At 46.3% G+C, this 21,588-nt stretch overlaps 1 protein-coding gene across 2 annotated transcripts in view; it reads right to left on the reverse strand.

Moving 5' to 3' along the window:
* Rgs6 (regulator of G-protein signaling 6) overlaps positions 1 to 21,588 on the reverse strand; it is a 486,793-nt gene that overhangs the window by 21,176 nt on the left and 444,029 nt on the right. For both annotated transcript variants that reach the window (XM_013017123.1, XM_013017129.1), the window contains exon 16: positions 6,936 to 7,025. In XM_013017123.1, the coding sequence (XP_012872577.1) occupies positions 6,936 to 7,025 (90 nt within the window). The remainder of the gene's footprint in view (positions 1 to 6,935; positions 7,026 to 21,588) is intronic.

A 21,588-nucleotide genomic window follows, 5' to 3' on the forward strand; every position in this document is an offset into this window, starting at 1 on the left:
TCTAAAGATCACAGTTTCAAGCCAGCTCAGACAAGAAAGTCTGGGAGACTCTTATCTCCAATAAACTACAACAAGATGAAAGTGGAGCTGTGGTTCAAGTGGTAGAACGCTAGCCTTGCGAAGGAAAAAAAAAAACTTGGGGCTGGGAAGGTGGCTCAGTGGTAGAGTGCTTGCCTTGCATCACAAGTGCCTAGGTTCCATTCCTCAGCACCACATAAGCAGAAAAAGCCAGAAGTGGTGCTGTGGCTCAAGTGGTACAGTACTAGTCTTGAGCTGAAGAGCTGAGGGACAGAGCCCAGGCCCAGAATTCAGGCCCCATGACCAACAAAAAAAAAATCAGGAACAGCACCCCAGACCTGAGTTCAAGCCCCAGGACCAGCACAGGCAAAAAAGTGCATTATGGGATCATTATACCCAGCCATGGATTTTTTTAAAGTCATATTTGGTTCTGAAGCTCTGCATTTTCCATCGGACAAATAGGGTTTAAGGTGAGCTCTATGATTCATTGTGCCAAATGACATGGCACTTGGCATGTTTTCCTCATGTCCTTCATCTTGTAGATACACTTTTCAAATTCGGGGAGGGGAAGGGAAAAAACAAAATGCTTAAATAAGGATACAGGTTGACCCATTGTAACAATGAGATGTACAAAACACTATGTTGAAAATGAACTTTACAACTTTGGCAGGGGAGGGGGATAGTTGTGGAGGTGGGAGGGAAGGAATGGTAGGGGAAAACAAAGGAGGAGGTAACAATGCTCAATAGGAAAAGTACTCATTACCTTGCTCATGTAACTGTAACCCCTCTGTACAGCATTTTTACAATAAAAAACATACAAAAAAAAGAAATTCTTACTAGAAGCTCTTACATCCTGTCTTTGCTGAGTAGCGCAGACCCTTTCCGCACACCAAGTGGCAAGGCTCCAGAAGCTTCCATGATATGAATAAACCACCCCTCAGATTCATGTATACCTGTAGCCTTCAAAAGACAATCTTTCTATATTGTGACATGCCTTGAGACATAGGAAAAATGTTTGTCACCAAATCTTTCTCCTTTACTAGAAAGGAAGAGACACTCGTATGTTCTGGAGGGGATGGGGAGGGAAAAATGCTAGATTCAATCATGACAAGACTCTAGCTGACTGAGCTATCCAGCTACCTGAATCAACATTGTTTTCCTGCTTTTGAGCTGTCTTCTCTCTCTGTTTTCTATCCTCAGTAAATACGGGGGGGGGGGGTTCTTACACATCTTTTCCAGCATCATGGTTTGCAGTCGGTAGCAGATAAAACAGTTGTTCAATCTTCTTTCAGTGGATGCATGTCAAAATTCCAAGGCCCATTAGTTTTGTCTGTTTAGAATTCTGAGCTGCTGATACCAAATTCTTGTGTTCCAACATTGAGTAGTCTGATAGCCAATATTGTTCTACCATGAGCCATATTCCCGAACTTAGCCCTGCTAAGTAGCAGAGAATTCAGGAATGTAGTTTTTAAAGTTTGGGTCTCTTATATTAATGCCAAAAACCTCAGGAGATTGGGGGTATTTTTCACCTTCAGCCCTGTGTGTGTGTGTGTGTGTGTGTGTGTGTGTGTGTGTGTGACACTTGGAGAGTTGTGGGTACCTTCTTGTTCTGCCTTGTTAACAGACCTTGGAGAACCACTGAACCAATAGCACTTCTGAGATGAAGGGACATTAATAAATTGCCCTTGCTGATCATTATTAAGCCCATTCTAGCCTTTCCTGATATCTATTTCTCTTGAAAAGTAGCCTGAAGATGGCATCTTGTCCAAGTACTAGATTTATCCTCTCATATCGTCAGCCCACACAAAGTCAACCTGAAGAAACTCTCCCAGGCTGTCAGAGTTCTGCCTATCTGCACAGAAAAGCTCTGCTTTTCCTTCTCAGATTTCACCTCAGAGTACGAGTTCCTTCAGAGTACATTCTTGGCTCAGCAAATCTCGAGAAACATCATCCATTCATAGCAGTTGGATCTCAAAATAGAGAAAGACTCCATAACTTTCTCCCATAGGTCTTGCCTCAAACAGCCTATGGCATGTTCTTGGTGTGGGAAGTCGTATGGCTATGCCAAACCAGTCCTGAGGGCAGACCAGGGGGTTGCTGGCCTTGCATTTTTGCATGTTCTAATTTCCAAGGAGGAAAGACTATGGAATGGGAAGACCTCCAAAGAGAAAGAATGAATACCCACATTCTAACTGCCATCTACTGGAGTTATTTATGGTTTTACATATAGCAAATGCAAAATGATATTTAAAGACAGGTAAAACACATCTAAGTATGATGGCTAAACGGCAAGATTACTTTTTGATCCAAGATGTTCAGAGGTTTTATGTTTAAAGGATGAAATAAATCCACTAATGAGACAGTAGTCAAAGTTTACAAAGACTTCCTCTGCATTAGAGGTGGTAAAACAGCAAATTAGCACCACTAGGTTTCTACTCTTTGGCAAGAGGAAATGTAGCCAGTGCCATGTAGTCAGTTTTCTGAACCCGTTCACAGTTCCTAGCTGCCATGTTGGTTCTCTGTGGTTTGAGGCTAGCAGGGTAGACAAGACCACAGAAACTCAGTGGCATTTTTTTAAACCAGTCCTGGGTAGGCTTGGGCACTTTCCCTGAGCTCCTTTTTGCTCAAGGGTAGCGCTCTACCACTGGAGCCACAGAACCACTTCCGGCTTTTTCTGCTGATTAATTGGAGATAAGAGTCTTACAGCCTCTCCTACCCAAGCTAGCTTCAAAACGCAATCCTCTGATCTCAGCCTCCTGAGTAGCTAGAACTATAGGCATGAGCCACCCGTGCCTGACACAGTGGCTTGTTTTCGACAAGTTAGTGAGTGAGCATTTGATAGAATGCTTTCTATGCACTAAGCACTATGCTCAAATTTTGGAGATCCCAACATGGGAAGGGAAAAGGGTATGTGTTATTCCATAGATCAGGCTCTAGAATTTCCATACGGGCCTCACTGGTTGTTACCCTGGGCTCCCTTCTTTCAGTCTGTGGGCCTCTACCTCTTGCATCTAGGAGGAGTGGGAGGAAGGGAAGCACACTTTCCTATAAGAGCCATGAACTGATAGCCTGTTTTTGCTCCTTGTCAGAATCAGGAACTGGGGGCTGGGGAGCTTGACAAGGCCCTGCCCCTGGGGAGAACCCAGGACAGTGCCATGCCTGGGCTACTGCCCTCCTCTCCGGTCACACTATGCAGATGAAGTCGACAGGGATCTAGCAGGGAGGCTGGAGCTCATGCAGAGGCCGCTAACACATACACCAGCTAGACCACACTGCCAGAACCCATGCAGCACGGCCGCATTCTGCATGCAGCCGAAGCTGCCCACATAGCAAACATCAGCTTTCGACCCACACCAGTGTGACTGTCAGAGTTCACAGAGGGAAATTTGGAGGTTTTTTTTTTTTTTTTTTTGAGATGTAGCAATGGTTCGAAGCCAATTTGTTTCATGGTATGTTCGATGGCCTTCTCCCAGGCTGCTACAGAAGATGCACAAACCGCACAGGCTCAGAAGCAGTGGGGTCCTTCCTCCTCAAAAACCTTGAACAGAGATCACAGGCCCTGGCCTGAGGCTGGGCGGTCAGCTGTGCACCTTCTGCAGAGGGGAACGCGTGCTCTTTTGCAAAATCCATCCTCAGAAGAGAAGCTGCAGACACTCGCAAAAGAAAAAGGGTGAGTTGAGGGGAAAGCATTGATTCCCTCCCACCCCAAAAGAAGACGACAATCAAAAAGAAAAAGACGGGGGGGGAATCCAAAAAACAAAAACAAAACCAAAAAGAAATGTGGAGGGAAGAAAATTGACTGAACTTACCACACTGCGTGTGAACTTTTCTAGGGAAGTTCTACGACCTTGCTCACTTTCTGGCTTTAGGAGGAGGAGAAGGGGGGAAAAAAGATAGGGAGAAAAAATACAGGAAAAAAAAAAGTCTTCAGCTTACATGTGATTTCCAATCAGCAGCAGCAGCCACAACTAAAGACCAAAACACGAAAGCCAAATGGGGCGAAAAAGGAGAAAAGAAGAAGCAGCCAGAGCTGTTGGCAGAGCCAATGGGAAAGACAGAGACCAGGATCCTAGGAGAAATGGTGCTGCCTCCTTGGAGAGGGGGAGGGGGAAGGGACCGGGACTCATGCTAAAGGAGATGTATCCATAGCCTGGCCTTGCACAGGCCTCCAGCTCTGAGCTGTTTTGTTCCTTGCTTTCCTGGCTGTGCCTGGACACAGAAGCTGGAAGGGTTGTAGCCTGGAGGCCAGAGGCAGCCACATCAGACTGCAAGAGAACAGACTAGCTGGCAGGGCTAGTGGTATGAAGTAGGGGAAGGGATGCAACCACTGGGGAGGGGAAGTCATCAGATACCTTGAGTCTGGGTCAGGACTCTGTTTCTCTCTCTCTTTTGCTCTCTGTCGCTGTCTCTCTCTACTACTGGGGCTTGAACTCAGGGCCTCAAGCTCTTCCTTAGTTTTTTTAATTTTTCCCCCTTAAGGTTGGTACTCTACCACTTGAACCACAGCTCCATTTCCAGGTTTTGGTAGTTCACTGGAGATAGAGTCTCTCAGATTTGTTTGCCTGGCCTAGTTTTAAATAGAGATCCTCTGATCTCAGCCGCTGCGTAGCCAGGATTCCAGTGTGAGCCATCTGCATCTGGCTCATTTTCTCTCTTGGAAAGAGTTTGTTATCTTCAGTGACTTCCTATCTCTTTTCTTGTTCTGTGTCCTTAGAGCCAGAAGGGTCTACTATGCCCATCCATGGCAGTGACAAAGGGTCTTGGGTCTCAGAAGAGGACAGCCTGTTGTGTGTTTTGTTAGAAACAAACTGAGGCTCAGGACCCTCCCTGGGGAACTCCTGGTTGAGGTTTCTGGGTCAGGAACAAGAGAAGGCAAAAAGGCCTTGAATGTTCTCCCCAGCCCAGCTGCATTCTCACACCTGGGGTGTGCCTGATCATCTCCCCACATTTCCTACCTGGGAAAAGCAGAATTCCATCCCAGATAAACTGTTGGCTTGTCCTAGAGCCCTGGTCCAGGGTCCCTGGCCCGAGGCTGGGAAAATTCAGAGAACACACACTTGCACAGATACACACATGCCCCCAGCAGACAACTGAAACTGGGTAGCTGAGGAAGCAGCCAGGTGTCTGCAGATGTGCACGGGGTGTGGGGGGAGGTTGGCAAAGGCAGCCACCTGTCAGACAGAGTCGGAGGGCTTCCTTGGTAGCCGTGCCAGGGCCACTCAGCAAGCTGCTAGGAAGACAGGTAGGAGAATGCAGAAGGACAACACAACGCCAACAACATGCCACCCCATTCTAGGGGTGGGCTTTCCTCTTGTACAAGGACTTAAAGAGCCCGGTTTCCTGGCCTGGGAACCATAGTAATATGGCAGTGCTCAGCTTTAATCCTATTGGTAGCCCCTGTGTGTGTGTGTGTGTGAGAGAGAGAGAGAGAGAGAGAGAGCTCGTCAGGCTGATTCTAGGTCTGTCATGTTGTGCCTATTATTCTTTTTTTTTGGGGGGGGGTCCAGTCATGGGGCCTGAACTCTGGGCCTGGGCACTGTCCCTCAGCTCTTCAGCTCAAAGCTAGTGCTCTACCACTTGAGCCACAGTGCCACTTCCGGCTTTTTTCTTTTGCTTATGTGGTGCTGAGGAATCGAACCCAGGGCCTTGAGCGTGCAAGGCAAGTGCTCTACCACTGAGCCACCTTCCCAGCCCATGTTGTGCCTATTATTCTTGTCCCCTGGCCACTGAGTGGCAGCTCACAGAGGGTTTGTCTCCTCTGGCTGGCCCTGGTCCCCCTGAACTTCCCTGGATCCCATCTTCATTGGTGTTTCATTGTTCCAGAGTCCTGAAAACCCAGCTCACCCATCCCTTGAGAATCTGGTCCTTCACAGCAACTCTCCCTTCCTCTGGAATAGGAGAAAGGAAAAAATGGGGGAAGAATCGACACACAGGCTTGGCCTCCAAATCTACCAGGAGCTGCTCTTGGCAGACTTGTGAGGCAGATTCTTCCTCTTCCCTGCCAGGGCTCTGAAGTGGTCTAGGACCTGGACTTTAATCACGTGGTGAGCCCACCCTAAAATCAGAAGACGCTCTAAGCCCACTGAGATGATGAGTTACAGATCACCCATGCCTGGAGATTCTTAGGACAAAATGGAGGGGGGAATGTAGGTTCTGTCATTGTCTTGGAAAAGAACTGCAGATGGCAAGGATATTGGTTTTCTACCCCAAGAACATCCCTTAATTTGAGGTCTAGGAGGATCAGAGGAATGAACTTCATTCATCACATTGCACAGCTTCCTGGACCCTCCAGACCCATGACTCTAAGGACAGTAGGAGGCATGCCTTCATTCTTAGTGGGGGAGGAGGTAGGAGATAGGGTGCAATTTACCTGTTGGTTGATAGAAAAGGGAAAAACTGTGGGGGTGGATGAGGGTGAAGGAGGGTATGAGAAGGAGGGACCAATCCAGAGGTGACTTCAAATACTGATGATGGTCTCTTGGAAACCAACAAGGCTTTCTACCCAATGAGGGACTACCCTGATCTTCCTCATACTCCTCTCTAGGCAGGTGGGGGAGAGGATTAGGAGGAAGGGGCCACATTTGGCAGTGAAAAGCTCTCTCTGATGGAAGACTTTTCTGGGGTCAGTGTGAACCCAGCATCGTGTGCTGTGCTAATGTGGTTGTGATATTTGGTCACAGCTGCCTACCTGGTGGACAAACCATGCAGACAGAGGCAATGGGACAGCCTGGTCCCTGGGGGAAAGCTAGGTGGTAACGATCCTAACTGTTTCCTTCTGGAGAGGAACAGGTAAAGAAGGGGAAAAAAAGGAGAAAAATAAAACCCAACGGATGATTTTTTCTCATTTCACACCAGCAGCAAGCAGCAGCGAGAATCAACAGAGCTAAGAAAGGCAAGCCTGCCCTTCCCAAAGATACCTTCTTCTTGGCCAGCAGCAGGTCCTGGTAAGCATTGGACCGAAGGAAGCGGGCGTAGCTGTCACTCTTCATCAGTTTGTAGATGTGCTCCTGGGGATGGAAGAAGGCAGTGAGACAGGAGAAAGAATTGTCAACCAAAGCCAAAGAAGACCGCCCAAGGACCTGAGTATGTTTTATGAACTAGACTCAATGATCCATGAAGATCATGTCCTAAAGAAGCAGTAGTTGGGTCCAGGTACAATAAGGAGAAATAAACGATTGAGATACCTCAACAACTGGGAAGCATCTCAAGGTGAAAACACCCATCTCCAGGTCACTCACTGTATGACTGCATTTCTACTGTGTTTTTGAAAGATGGATGAGAGAAAGGAGAGTAGATAGTAGTTACCAGGAAGAAGGTGGAGGAAGAAGAGGAGGATGGGAGGAGGGAGGAGGGAAGGGGGTAGGAGAGGAGGAGGAAGGGGGGTTCAAAAGGCGACAGGAAGGTTCTTTGTGGTGATGGAAGGTTCTATATCTTGACACATCTTATGCATATGATAAAGTTCTAAGTACGTACACACATACATAAATACATGGAACTGGGAATACTGGGCAGCAGCCAGGCCAATATCAGGCTGTGAAATACTGTATGATCGTTTTTCAATATGTTGCCGTAGCGTGTATTAGATAAATGATATAATTCTATAATCTTTCTTTCTTCTTTGTATTTTTTTTAATGGTAGTGGGGTTTGAACTCAAGTCTTTGTTTTTGTGAAGCAGGTTCTCTATCACTGAAGCTTTGCCTCTAGCCCTTTTCTGTTTCAGTTATTTTTTAGATAGGCTCTCCCATTTTTGTCTGAGCCAGTCTCAGTCTAGATCCTCCTACCTATGACTATGCCATAGCTGATATTACAGAGGTATACCACATACATCTGGCTAGTTGGTTGAGATAGGGTTCTGCTGGGTTTTTGCCTGGGCTGGCTTTGAACCATGATCCTTCCTGATCTCTACTTCCTGACTATTTGGGATTACAGACATATACCACCCTGCCTGGCCTTCTATATTATTTGTTATAACTGCATGTGAAATCTACAAATGTCTCTAAATAAAAAGTTTAAAAATATCCCCACATGCAGGATGATCATCTTAGGGCTGCTATCTTGTCTTGGATGGGGGCTCTGAGTGACTAGATCTAAGGTCATGTGGGCAAATATGCCAGACCTGAGGATGGCATCCGGGAGAAGCAGGCAGGATGATACATGGCGTTGCCATGTGTCTTCTCTGGGGCTTCTAGAGGCTACAGTTTGGTCTTGGTGACAGATTTCACCCTTGACCTCCAGCACACCATCCCTTCCTAACATCAAGGGCAGAAAAACTTTGTGCCATTAAAAGTGAGAATTCTAGAAGCTCCTTTCTCCACTGCGGTAGAATTTACCTCAGCTGCACAGAAAAGTCTGACTGTCCCAAGAGAGGGGCTTGGAGGGAGGGTGGGGTTCACTTGGGAGTCAGCACTGCCTTAATTAACCCCAGTTCTATGGTCCTCATTGCTCACTCCATGAAGCTGGGCAAAGCCTTCCATGCTCAGTAGAGTTGGTCCATGGTTGACAGGCAGGATCTGTGGTTGGGGGCCTCTTCCTGGGCTGCTCTACACAGAGCCAGGTCCTCAGCTGAGTGGAATATTTTCAAGATGTTTGTCCAATCAAGGCCAGTGCAATGCCCAGAGAATGCAGAGACCTTTAGCCAGCATCAAAGGAAGTTCAGAGCACAGCCTGGCTGCCTATCAACTGAAGAACCCCCAAAGGAGAAAGGTACGCACACACACACACACACACACACACACACACACACACACACACACACACACACACATACACTGGAATACTGTTCAGCCTTAAAAGAGCAAACAATTCTGCCATTACCTGTGGCATGGATGAACCAACAGCCATAAGCCAGATGCAAAAAGACAAATAATGCATGGCTGCCTTTATGTATGGAAGCTCCAAGTATCAGCACATAGAAGCCCAGAGCAGAACGGTGGTGGAAGAGGCTGCTGGGGAAAAATGTGAGGTTGGGGGACTGTTGGTCAAAGGACCCAAGATTTCAGTTAGACAGGAGGAAGAGGCTCAAGAGGTCTACCGTATATCATAAGTTCCTGAGCTCCCTGCCAGGTGCTGCACCTTTGAAAACTGCAAACAGAGGAGATTTTAAGTGGTAATCCCAAACCAAGTCTGTGAGGTAAGGCATATGCTAAATTGCTTGACTTGGTTATTCCACCATGCATATACACATTAAACACTGTTTATACCATCAACATAGTGTTTACTATATTCATCAGTGAAAAAAATTAAATGCTGTGGTTACACGTAGGGTCATCTATACCCCCAAAGAATCCCATTTGGGTGGAGTTGGGAGGGAGGGGGGAGAATGATGGGAGGGATGACATGGGTCAGAATGCACTGTGTGCATACCTGGTGGATGTGTTGGACTGAAACCCCTCTGTACAACTACTTAAAGACAGGAATTAAGAGAAAAAAAAAGAGAGAGTCCATTTGGAATCTGCTTCCTAAGAGAACCTCATATTTACAAAAGCCAATGAGTAACCTCCCCAATGAGAATGGCTGAACACAAGGAATCAAGTGAAATTGCACAGTGGCTCAATGCTGAGATGACTTTGATGGGCCAGACGTGTTTTGATTCTACAAACTTCCTATGAAACACATTTCTGGAAGTTTCACATAAAAATCCAGCCGACCCTAGTATAAGTTCCTGGGGGATGAGAACAGTATGGCTTTTTAATCTTTTATAGATGCAAGTGACCATTATAGGGTCAAACATTTCCTTGGATTTATATGGTGCGATGATATGTGTGTGGCTCAGGTGCTGGGAGCTTCATCTTCACTGGCAATGTTGCGTGATGATGAAACCTTTAAGGGATACGTAGTTGTTTCATTGGGGTTAGGGGTAGGATGCCACCTCTGGTATCCTTGGAAAGGATGAATGTAGTTCTCCTAGGGCTAGGTTAGTTCCTGCAGACGTTGCTATAAAAAGGAGAGAGACTGGCTCCTGACTACCTCCTGTTTCCTGCCTCACTCTGTAATCTCTCCTCACACATACTCCTGCCCTGAGGCTGTCTGCCATGCTGTGACAGAGCCCTAACATACATGCTGTCTAACCCTGGGATGTTCAGGTTCAATAAATGTCTTTAGTTATTGAAGAACACCAACACAAGTATTTTTGCTAAAGTGGCAGAAAACACGCTAAATACACATAGCTGAATCGAATGCTTCGCAAGTTTGCCAGCTCTAGGTGGGCAGTGGTTTAGTGTAGGCTAAAGTTTCTGTTCTCTGTATGGGAGGGAAAGGATTGCATGCCACACAAAGGAGTGCAAACAGCTTGGCTCATTGGTGTCTACAGCCCCAGAGTCCCCACTGAAGGGTGTTATGGGTCTTTGCCTTTGATTGTCATCTCTTGATGTTGGTCTAGTGTTAGCTCTTAAGTAAAATGGTAACCCTGGGTGAAAATGACCTCCTGTCTCTTTTCCTGTGTCACACATCACTTCTGTCTAGGCGACAGAGCCAGGTAGCTCCTGAATCATTTGGAAATGGTCATCTTCATACTTGGACCCTCTCCAAAACCCTGTTCCAAACATGTCAACTGCTTCCGGTTTGGCTCTTCCTGGGAATCTATATCACTGGTATTATATCTCCCACTACCCCTTCTGTTTCCACAAGAGGCCTAAGAGAACCCTTCTTAACTCAGCCCTTCTGACCTTAGCAACTAATTTCCACCCTAACTCCTATGGTCTTGTGGGCAAGAAAGGAAAGACTCTGTCCATTGAAACAGAGAAGGATAAAAAGAGGCCTAAACATGTCACCATGAAAATATTAAGCAAATATTTATTGAATGTCTATTGGGTGCCAGGTACTGTGTTAGGCACTGAGGTTACAGCCAGAAGAAGTCAAAGAAGACTCTGTTGTCACATAGCTAAGATTCAATGGGCAAAGCAGACTTTACACCAAGAACCACATAGGCAATAGAGCTAAGGGATGCAAAAAAGAGCAAGTACAGGTGGTATGATTGCAGATAACTGGGTAGGAAAAGCTGATTGATGAACCAGAAAACTCAGGCAGGAAGACTAAGTACACCCATAAAAATGTCTCCCGATTCCATGGCGCTGGGGTGGTGTGGTATCACAGTTGTATAGTCGGACTGATTGGAATAGGAAGGATGATCTAGGGCAGGGATGGAAAGGCCAGCAAACAGAGGGTCCACTGTTGATGTGTGGAGACCAAGGAGCAGTTCAGGCCCTGCTACCTACTACCTCCCTATGTTGTATGGCCAACTCCAAAACCAGGTCTCAAGACAAAGGCGGTATGGAGAAGGGAGAGAAAGAGAGACAGAGAGAGAGAGAGACAGAGAGACAGAGGGAGGGAGAGGGAGAGGGAGAGGGAGGGAGAGAGGGAGAGGGAGAGGGGGAGAGGGAGAGGGAGGGAGGGAGACAGACAGACAGAGACAGAGAGACAGGGAGACAGGGAAACAGGGAGACAGAGAGAGACAGAGAGTGACCACAATTTAGTGGACAGTGGATCTGTGAGGTGCTTCTCCCTGCCAACCCCATTGCTGACCCCTCATCATGATTATAGTCTCAAAGCATCTCCCAATGGAGCAATGAAGAATAGCACTAAGACTCAGGTCTGACCAAAAACAGAATCCCTCAGATCGCTGCCAGGGCACAAGAGTTCAGCCTTCCTCTGGCCTGGACCTTCTTTACTCCTGTGAATCCCCTGCCCTGCTTCTCCTCCCCCACACCAAGAAATGCAGCCGTGGAGATCTCCAGCCATGGAACTATGTTCCTTCCTCCTTGCCAGCTTTGTCTAGGAAACACAAAGACAGTAAACAGGGGTGGGGTGTGTGGCGGGGGGGGGGGGGCGGTGTTGCCGAGAGCTGTGATTTTTCTGGGAATGAGAATTAAGATCAGACTCAGGGTCTCTGGACATTTCCCAAATGCAATGAGTTTATCATTGCCAAGGACAGCAAGTGTACAAAGCTCTTGGCGGTGACCTCTACTGATTTATGAGGGGCTCTGGTTTGTTTCCCCTCTTCTGCAGACAACTGGTCTTAAGGGAAACGCAGGCTTAGAATCTGCAAAGTGCAAGGGAGCCATTGGCAAGACCAGCCCAGTCTCCTCGGAGAGGGAAGTCCTACAGGGTTGGAGAAAAAGAAGGTTTTTGGTTTTGCTTTTCTTTTTTAAGTCTTTGCCCCTCCTTTCCCCTTCCCCTTCTCTGTCCTCCATCTTCCTCTTCCTATCAGACAGATGACTGAGTCGCCTATGAGCAGGCAGGACTGCCAGAGGTCACACTGCACCGGGGTTCAGTGGAGAGGGTCCTGCTCGGGAAAGGATGAGGCCGGTCCCCCCAACATGTGGAGAAAGCTGTGTCTAAACTACACCAGATGTCGGGGTGGGAGGGACACACACCCCTGTAGTGGGTGACAGTTGTAGTACAGGATGTCACCCTGATGAGACACACCACCTTCATTTTCCCTTCTTGGGCCAGGCTTCTCTGCGGATGGGCTTCTCTGCTTGCCTGGGCTGCTAAGGCAGAAGCAAAAACAATGGGGATCAGTGGGGTCTAGGACACACGTGGGAGCTGGAGCGAGCGAGTGAGCAGTACCCATGGCCTCCAAACTACACCTGCTACAGATCAATATTCTGCGGTGAGAGTCCTCCTTTGGAAATCTCCTTTCTGTTTAGACAAAACACAGTGTCTCCGACAGGAGAGGAGGAAGGTAATTAGACAAATGCCTGGGGCTCTGGACCACAGCACGAGGGAGCAGCTGAGCCACTTGCGGATACCCTTACATCCTCTCTAGCTCTGGGCTCCGAACACAGGGAAGATCTCATCTCTCGGCTTCCGACACCCTCCTAGAGCGGGAAGCCACTCAGCTGGAGCGGTGTACGGCGGCCAAGGGCCCTTGTTGTGATTTTCAAGTGTCCTATTTTTCTTCCTGCAGGTGTATGTGCCTTCTCTTTGCCCTCCATTTTTAAGCTTCCTTGGAATAACACAGAGACGTTGGGGGAGCTGCTGGACCCCTTAGAATCCCTTGAAGGGGAAGAGGAGGACAGAATGTGCTGTGTTGTGCAGGGTGCTAGAAAAGGAACTGGGCTGGGTGCCAGAGGCTCAGGCTGAGGTTCTTGCTTGGCCCTTTCTAGCCCTGTCCATCTCATTTTAAATGCAGAAATGTAGAAGTGCACACACAACAAAGATTACTCTACACATCAAGGAATAATACTCTCCCATTGTGATTGTCCTTGTGGGAGACGATGTGTAGGTGAGACCGAAGGCTGGGGGACAAAGAGAGGAGAGGAGGCAGGGAGGACTGAAGTGCGAGGTCCAGCTGGACTAATCTCCCTGTGGGCACTGTTCACTCCAGAGCCAGGCCTCGTGTTTGACAGATCAGGAGACTGAATCTCCAGCAAGTGCTGTGACCTCCTCAGAGTCAATGCAGAACTGGCATGGAACCCAGTGCACACGGTCTTCCTGCGTCAAGGTAGTGCTTTTCAGGGATCTTGACTTCTCATTGACTTTGATTTGGGTTTCAAAGCAGATTGGTGTTCCTTGGTTGAGACGAAGTAAGTCTCTCCAGGTGTGGTCATGGAGATTGCTCTTCCGTGCTGCATCTGAGCCATCTTAATGTCAGGCATAAACTCTGCCCACCACTCCCTTCTGAGAGCCATCCACAACCACCACCATGAGCAATGGTGATGATGGAGGTGCCCGAATTCATGACGAAGGTCCAGGCTCCAGACTCTCACAGCAGCCACACACCACGTACCCAGCCTCCCACACCCCTCCACGCTTGAAGGAAGTGGTAGACATCCTTTAGATCCAACTGGCAAAGCACTGAGGACAGAGGGGTTAGGTTAGGAAGCCATGAGTAGCAAATCTGTATCCTTGGATCTCACCTTGGAAGATACTCAACTATCTTCTACCAGAGGTTCTCTTTCAGACCTGAGGCCTCAGGTCTAAATTAGCTCATTTCAATGTGGGCTTTGTAGGATCAGGTACTGCGCAGTGAGAAGGTACTGAAGTCACTCACTCACAATTCCAGCTGTGCCTGGTAAACACAGGGAAGTTCCCAAGGGGACATGGCCACCTACATAAGGTTATTGTTGCTCATGGATGCATCTGTGCACAACCATTTCAGGATCATGTGGTAATTTAATAACAACATATTGTCTGGGTTGCGTTGGCCTTCTGAGAAGAACATGGAGGCTGCCTGCTTCCACTTATCATTCAAGGTCACGAGAAGATTTAAGAGTAAATGATCATTTGCCTTTCATTCTGTAATACATCTTATAAACATTCAACACCCAGCCAGAGGGCCCAGGATTATCATGCTGTTCAAACCCTACTAGTAAATTAGGTAACATCATGGCAATTTCACTGTATTTTTTTTGGAGGGGGGCAGGACTAGCTTTTTTGCTTAAGGCTGGTCCTCTAACACTTGAGCCATACCCCCAGCTTTTTGCTGGTTAACTAGAGATACAAGTCTCTCAGAACTATGATCCCTCAATCTCAGCTTCCTGTGTAGCTGGGATTACAGGCATGAGCCACCACTGCCTGCTGGGATGCATGGCTTTTTAACTACCCCAATGCTATGAGTATTAACTAAGAAAATCACATTCCTTTTCTTTTCCAAGGTCTTAAGATTTGCTGCAGGAAATCTGCTCAGAAGTAGCAACAAAGAAACTTTGGGATTTAATTCTCTGATTCCTTTCTCTTTAGGCATTCCTGGTCTGCGTGGTAATAAACAGAACAAGATCACCAACGACTGATTTATTCTTTTCAAAATGTGTCCTTTCCTGGGCTGTTCATCTCCCTAGAATAACACCACCCACAGGATAAAAGGAATAAGCAGCAAGGAGAGCTACGGAGTGCTTTATTAAGATATGTCTCACTTGGGAGTCGACCAGGAAATGCCCTCCAATTGAGGCTTAAGACCAGGAAACTTGGTAGGGCCTTGTGATCCTAGAATACAAGGTTGCCAGAAGCAGCACTGGGGCAAAGATGAACAGCCTTTACCAGAGCTGGAGGACTGTGACTTCTGAGTAATCTGAGCAAGCAGAAAATTGTACTCTGTGGTACTTTGGCTTTGAAATAAATCAACTGTAAGAAATTGTGCATCCTTCCTCAAATGGCATTTGTTTCTTTATTTATGGTACTGGGATTTGAACTCGGGGCTTTGTGCTTGCTAGACAGGCACTCTACCACTTGAGCCATTCATATACCCTTTCCTCCACTTTTCTTTTCTGTTTATGTCTTTGTTTTGCGGTTTTGTTTTGTTTTAGTTATTTTTCAGGTGTCATCTTGGGGTTTTTTGCCCAGGGCCAGCCTCAGATCTTCTTACCTATGCCTCCTACCTAACTGGGATGGATGATAAGCATGTACCAACTTGCTCAGCCGATGGATTGATGTCTGGTCTCATGGACTTGGCCTTGAATGACACTCTTCCTCTCTCTATCTTTTTAAGTGGAAGATGTTACCGGCATGAACCACCTCACCCTGTTTCACATTGCATTTAAACATCCAAGTGTAAGTAGTAATAGAAAATTTAGCTAGGGGCTTCTTGTCTGCATATACTTGAGGCTGACTTTCTAAGCTCTTTTATCACCCAGACCTCATTCTGGCCTTGAGGTTCTCTTTGATCATCTATGAATTGATGATGGTGGCTAAGTAGAGTTCTGATAATTTAGATTTAGGGCTGCTTAAGGAAGGGACCGGCCTGTGCATCTGTATTTTGCCAGAGGCCAGAACATCTGGCACTTAGTGAGTATTCCAAATTTTGATGCATTTGGTATAATTGTAAGTTTAAGTTAGCTTGCCTTTATTGATGACCTACTCTGGTTTTTTTTTTTCCCTCTCAGCTTATTCAGAGTTTAAATAAAGGGACAAATTACCCCTTCCCCCCTTTTCAATGCAAGGGATAGCTAAAAGTGTCACAATTCTCAACTGAGTTGTCAAGAAAATTGTTTTCTAAAAAAAAACCCAAAACAAAACAACCCCTTCAAACCACATACAGCATTATCTTAGTATTGTAAGGTATTGTGAAAGGCAAAGAAGACCAAATTCCTGCTCTCATCAAGTCCAGAGGTCTGGATTGTTCAGAGACTCCAGGTACACAGTAGGGTGTCTTAGCTTTACTGCAGGTCAGGAAAGAGGTAGGATTGGGCAGCAAGGAAGGTGAGGTGGGAACTTGCAGAAACTAAAACCAATGAGTGTGATTGGGCCATCTGATTCAAGTGTCAATCCATTTGAGGGGCAGATTGCCCATCCAATCCTATCTCAGTGGCCTTTCGTTAATGTTTGTAAAGAATGATATTCTTTCTTAGCAGTGGTGACTCATACCTAGCTACTCAGGAGACTGAGATCTGAGGATCAAGGTTCGAAGTCAACCTGGGCAGAAACATCCATGAGGCTTTTATTTCCAATTAATAGCCAAAGTCTGGGGATAGAGGTATGGCTCAGGTGGTAGAGTACCAGCCTTCAGAGGAAAAAGACAAGAGTGCAAGGTCCTAATTTCTATCTCCAGTAGTTGGGGGAAAAATAGAATGATGTTCTGATGACAGAAAGCCATCTGCTTTTCTGCTGTTTCTTTCAGCATGGATCTCATAGCCTTATAGATCAAGGTCCCTCAACTCAAATGGGAGAATGAATATTCATATTCATGCAATGGATGGATATGGAGATAGACAAACAATTGCATGGACTCACAGACAAAGTCCTTGGAACATCCTTGGATATGCAGAGGCTTTTGAAATTGAAGGCAGGCAGCTACTCTGCTGGTGACTTGCCTCTCCTTTCCCTTTCAGAGGCCCTGGAGGCTCTGGAAAGAGGCTCAAGTCCTAAGAGGAAGCCCTGGATTCTTTATACTTCTTGTGTTTTAATGATCTCCAAAGACAAAAAGCCAGCAAAGTCTTACATTCCCAGCCCCTTAATTCAGATCTCTCTCCTGGCCCTGCCCATTCTGCCTGCCACCATCTGATGCACCCCCTTCTTGTTCAAAGCCTCCATCTTGTTCCTCCTTCCTCCAGATTGAGGAAGTTCAGGTTCTCAGGCAGAAGCTCAAACACCATTTCCTACCACAACATCTAGCTCCTATACACTTTCCCTGTAAGAGAAAGCATCTTCTTGAGAGAATTTCTTTTTGAAGTTAGCTTGGAATTAAAAGACTCCAGGGAAGGATAACACCATTAATTTTTCTGAGTTCACACTTATAAATAGATAATTTTTCATTCTTTCAAAGAATTTTCAGGGCTATTAGCCTTTTGGATATCTCCAAAATCCTTAGCAGGCAGTGGAGATGACATCGTTCTGATTTTGAAAACTGAGGTAGCAAGCAGGTGGCAGTGTGGTCCTCTGGTGCCCTGTGGTGGATGGGCATCACTCTGTTGAATAGAGATCTGAGGCCTTCAACAAACAATTCCAGCCCATCCTCACCAGGCTGAATCTGTCACATTGGAGCATCAGTAAACAGCTGAGGGCTATGGTCACAGCCCACAGACCTTTATGGAAGATTGGGTCTGGGCCCAAATTAAAAAAAAAAAAGCCAAATGGATCAGCAAAACAGCAGTGCAAATGTGGGGCCCTTGCCCATGCTGAGTGGGCATCTTGTGAAATATTTCCACAAGAAGCCAGCATAGGTAATTAACTTTCTCTAATAGCGCATGTGGTCAAATTAAAAAGACCCCAGACCCCAATGAACGAATGCATAGATCTGGCTAGGCCGTGTCACTCAGTCTACTACTATATGAACATTGTGACAGATTGAGATAGTCCCAGAACTCCTGATCTCAATGCTGGGAAGGGAGTAGTTCAGAGACAGAAGGATCAAGAGCCTGAATGCTGGCTCCAGGCCCCCTTCTAGGGACATAAGTTTCTCCAGGTCTTGGTGACAACTGAAGCCCTGAGCACTAAGCATTTGGGCACAGGTGTGGAATGAGCCAGAGACGATTGGCAAGCAAGTTGGGAGATCTGCATGCAAAGCTTTGCTGGCCCTGCATGGCTGCTATGGATTTTAACCTTCCTTCCCGGAAACGTCTGCCCTACCTCCACTTTGCAGGCAGCCCTGGCTGGAAAGGGAAGGCTGTGGGAGTTTCCTGCCCCACCCCCAACATCTGTGGGAACTCTCAACTCCCCTCCACCTTCTGCTGGAATTCTCAACTGCCACCACAGAAATGTTTGAGGGAATTGCTGTGTTGCTGCTACAGCCCCCAAATCACTTCTGCTCTGTCTCTCATGCCTACCGGAGAGTAACCATTCCTAACCCCTTTTTTCGGGGGGGGCATGTAGGTTGAGCAAGGCATACTTGCTCATTGGTGTTATTGTTATACTGTAGCTACTTTCGTTTGGTAAGATTGAATAAGTGTGACATTGCTCATATGACTTACTACACCTAAAATTTATACTATCTGGCCCTTGACAGAAAAAAAAAAAAAAGATTTAGCTTTCAATTTTCCCCAATGCAAAAGGTAGAATCACCTTATTTGCATAATCATGCGGTTAAGGGACTAAATTTGAGTCCCACCAAAATGCATATTGTTGAAGGCCTAAGCCCCAGCAGAGGGCTGGCTTTGGGAGATGTCAGCATCTGAATAGGAGGTGTTCCCCAGGCAGGAATGTGTTAAAGCCTAGGCCTCCAGCTGTGGCCCTATTTTGCAAGTTTCTAGAAAGTTCACTGAAGTGAGGCCTAGTTAGAGGACATAGGTCACTGGGAGCAAATCATCAGGGGTATCTTATCCCCAGCCCTTTCCTGTCTCCTTCTCTCTGCTTCCTGGTAGTCAGGATGTGAACTACTCTGCTAGGCCACACCCTCCCCGCCATGATGGACTGACACCTCTGAACCCATGAGCCAGAACGAATCTCTCCTAAAAGATGGTCTCAGGGATTGCACAAGCAGTTCAGATGAGATCATGAGGGCTGAGCTTTGTCATAGGATCCATGTCCTTGTAAAAGCAGGAAGAGAGACAAGAGTGCTCTCTCTCTACTACTAGGTATAAAGTTCACCAAAAGGAGACTGCCATATGGTTCACCAGGAAAGAGTTTACGGGGGATGGGGGGAGCATAATTACTGGCCTACAGAAGATGGAGGGTGTAGGGGAAGGGAAAGGGGGAAAGGGGGGTGAAAGGAAGGGAAGGGAAAGGCTGCGAGGGGTGGAGTTAATGATGGAGATTGACTATATAGGGAAGTGTGGCCACAGCAATGATCTCAGAGCCTGGGGAACCTCCCATGGCCCCCAGATGCTGGGAGGGGACTTCTAGGGACATGTGCCACTTGGGAGAACAAGGGAAGGGCTATTTTTCTGGGGCAGAAACCTAACACTAGCAAGAACATATATAGAAGGCAGCCATCTAGAAGCAGGGAGAAGACCCTCACCAGGAACCAAACCTGTTAGTATCCTCTCCTTGGAGCTCTCAGCTTCTAGAACTGTGATAGAGAAAAGTTTGTTGTTTAGGCTACTCACTCTGTGATACCTTGTTAGAGTAGGTGGTGTGGACCTACTGCATACCTATGCTATACACTGAGGAAGGAACACAGATGGCCACCTATGAATGATGGATGATTCCATCTGTACTATTTTAATTGTGCAGTGGCATCCAAACCATATGAATTCAGTAAGAACTTTACTTTGAACTTCATTATTTTCTCAGGCCGTATGATCACATGGTGGGAAATAACTAGTAGTCTTCTTGTCCTGTTACTGAGCTATGATGTTTGGCAAGTGTATTAAATATATTTATATTAAATGCATATTTTTTGTTCTGTACTGGTACTGGGGTATGAATTAAGGACCTAGGTGATGTCCCTGAGCTATTTTGCTTAAGGCCAGCTAGTGCTCTACCATTTGAACCACAATTCCACTTTGGTCTTTTTGCTGGTTAGTTGGAGATAAATTTCTTGGATTTGTCTGCTGGGGCTGGCTTTGAACCTTCATCCTCAGATCTGATTGTCCTGAGTAACTAAAATTATAGGCATGAATCACCAGTGCCTGGCCTTAAATACATTTTTAAGTATTGTCAACTTGACATGAATTTATTGGGATGAAACGCTGTTATAAATCAAGGAGCATCTGCATGCCATAAATAGGGGGTGCTTCTGGCTGTGCTATGACGTGAAATTATTTGACTTTTTCTCTAAAGATGTTGAACATAGAATGAAAAAGAGTATCAACAATATTAGGACATGAACTAGCCAACATACTTGCTCTATCTGTGGTCACTGGTAGTAGTTGACGTGCAAATCTATTTGACCTTTGTTTGACCCCAGTCCTCTGCATGTTTGGATTCCACTGTATTCCTACCCTACAGAGAAGAAAAGAAAGATTCACTGGGCTTTGCTGGCTTACATCTGTAATCCTAGCTATTCAGGAGGCTGAAACCTGAGGATCATGGTTCAAAGCCAGCCTGGGCAAGAAAGATGAGACTCTTATCTCTGATAAACACACCCAAAAAAGCTGGAAGTAGAGCTGTAACTCAAGTGGTAGTACACTAGCCTTGAGCAAAAATGCTCAGGGACAGAGGTCAGGCAGAGAGAGAGAGAGAGAGAGAGAAAGACAGACAGACAGACAGACACAGACAGACAGACAAAAACAGAGAGACAGGGACAGAGAGACAGAGACAGAGAGAGAGAGACAGAGAGAGAGACAGAGAGAGAAAGAGAGAGAGAGACTGCTAGTACAAAGTGCTTTACGTGTATTCATGGTGGAAACATACTTAAGAAGCAAGAAGGAGCAGGCTGAAGGTTGGAATTGGTTTTAGGAAGAGTGTTTTATTTGAATCTGGGGAAGATCAATCCTATCCTAACAGATAATGAGGATGTTAGATCTCAGTCAGTCTCCTTAAGTCTACTCTACCTCAGGAGATTGCTGTGGAAATGATACACAGTGTGTTTGAAAGTACTTGGAAAATTGCCGAGCACTTTTAAAGGCTAGTTACAAGGATGTGTTGACTTTTGAGTTTGCCATCAAATCTTTCTTCAGTTAGTGAGAAACAACATGAATACCCAGGAGAACTGACTGACTACAGGTTGGCACTTCGTACAATGGAATACTACACAATAGTCAAGGGGCCAGGCAGTCTCCATGTTGCTGACTGCCTTGCAGACACGCAGGATAAAGCAAATGAGTAATTATGAGTAATTATCCATGATGTCCTTGAGAAGAGAAGGACTGGTGTAAGAAAGAAGAGGTTGAATAAAAACCCCATGCCTCGGAATTAGAAGCATGAACACCAGCTCATGATCTATCTTTTAACAATTCATTCCTTAGCCCATCCACTAATAAAGCCTGGAAGCAATGAACAATCTAAGTACACAGAGTAGGGCCTACACCAGGGCCTCTAAAATCTATTTTCTATGACGAGGAATGGGGTCCATGGAGACATAGTTTCTTCCCGGTGTAGAGGGGAAAAAAATAGTTGAATCTCCTAATTTCTTTGCTATCAAAGACTAATAAAATCATGATAGAAGGATCCAACTGCTCAGAGATGGCACGATCCAAGCATCAATAGGTAGCTGTCATCCCAGCTTCTTGGGAGGTGGAGACACAAGGATCACAACTTGAGGCCAGCTCTCTACCACCCACGCACACCCACCCACACATACCATACCCACCCCC

The sequence above is a fragment of the Dipodomys ordii genome, unplaced genomic scaffold (genome assembly GCF_000151885.1).
Source record: "Dipodomys ordii isolate 6190 unplaced genomic scaffold, Dord_2.0 Scaffold2, whole genome shotgun sequence".
Taxonomy (NCBI): Eukaryota; Metazoa; Chordata; class Mammalia; order Rodentia; family Heteromyidae; genus Dipodomys; species Dipodomys ordii.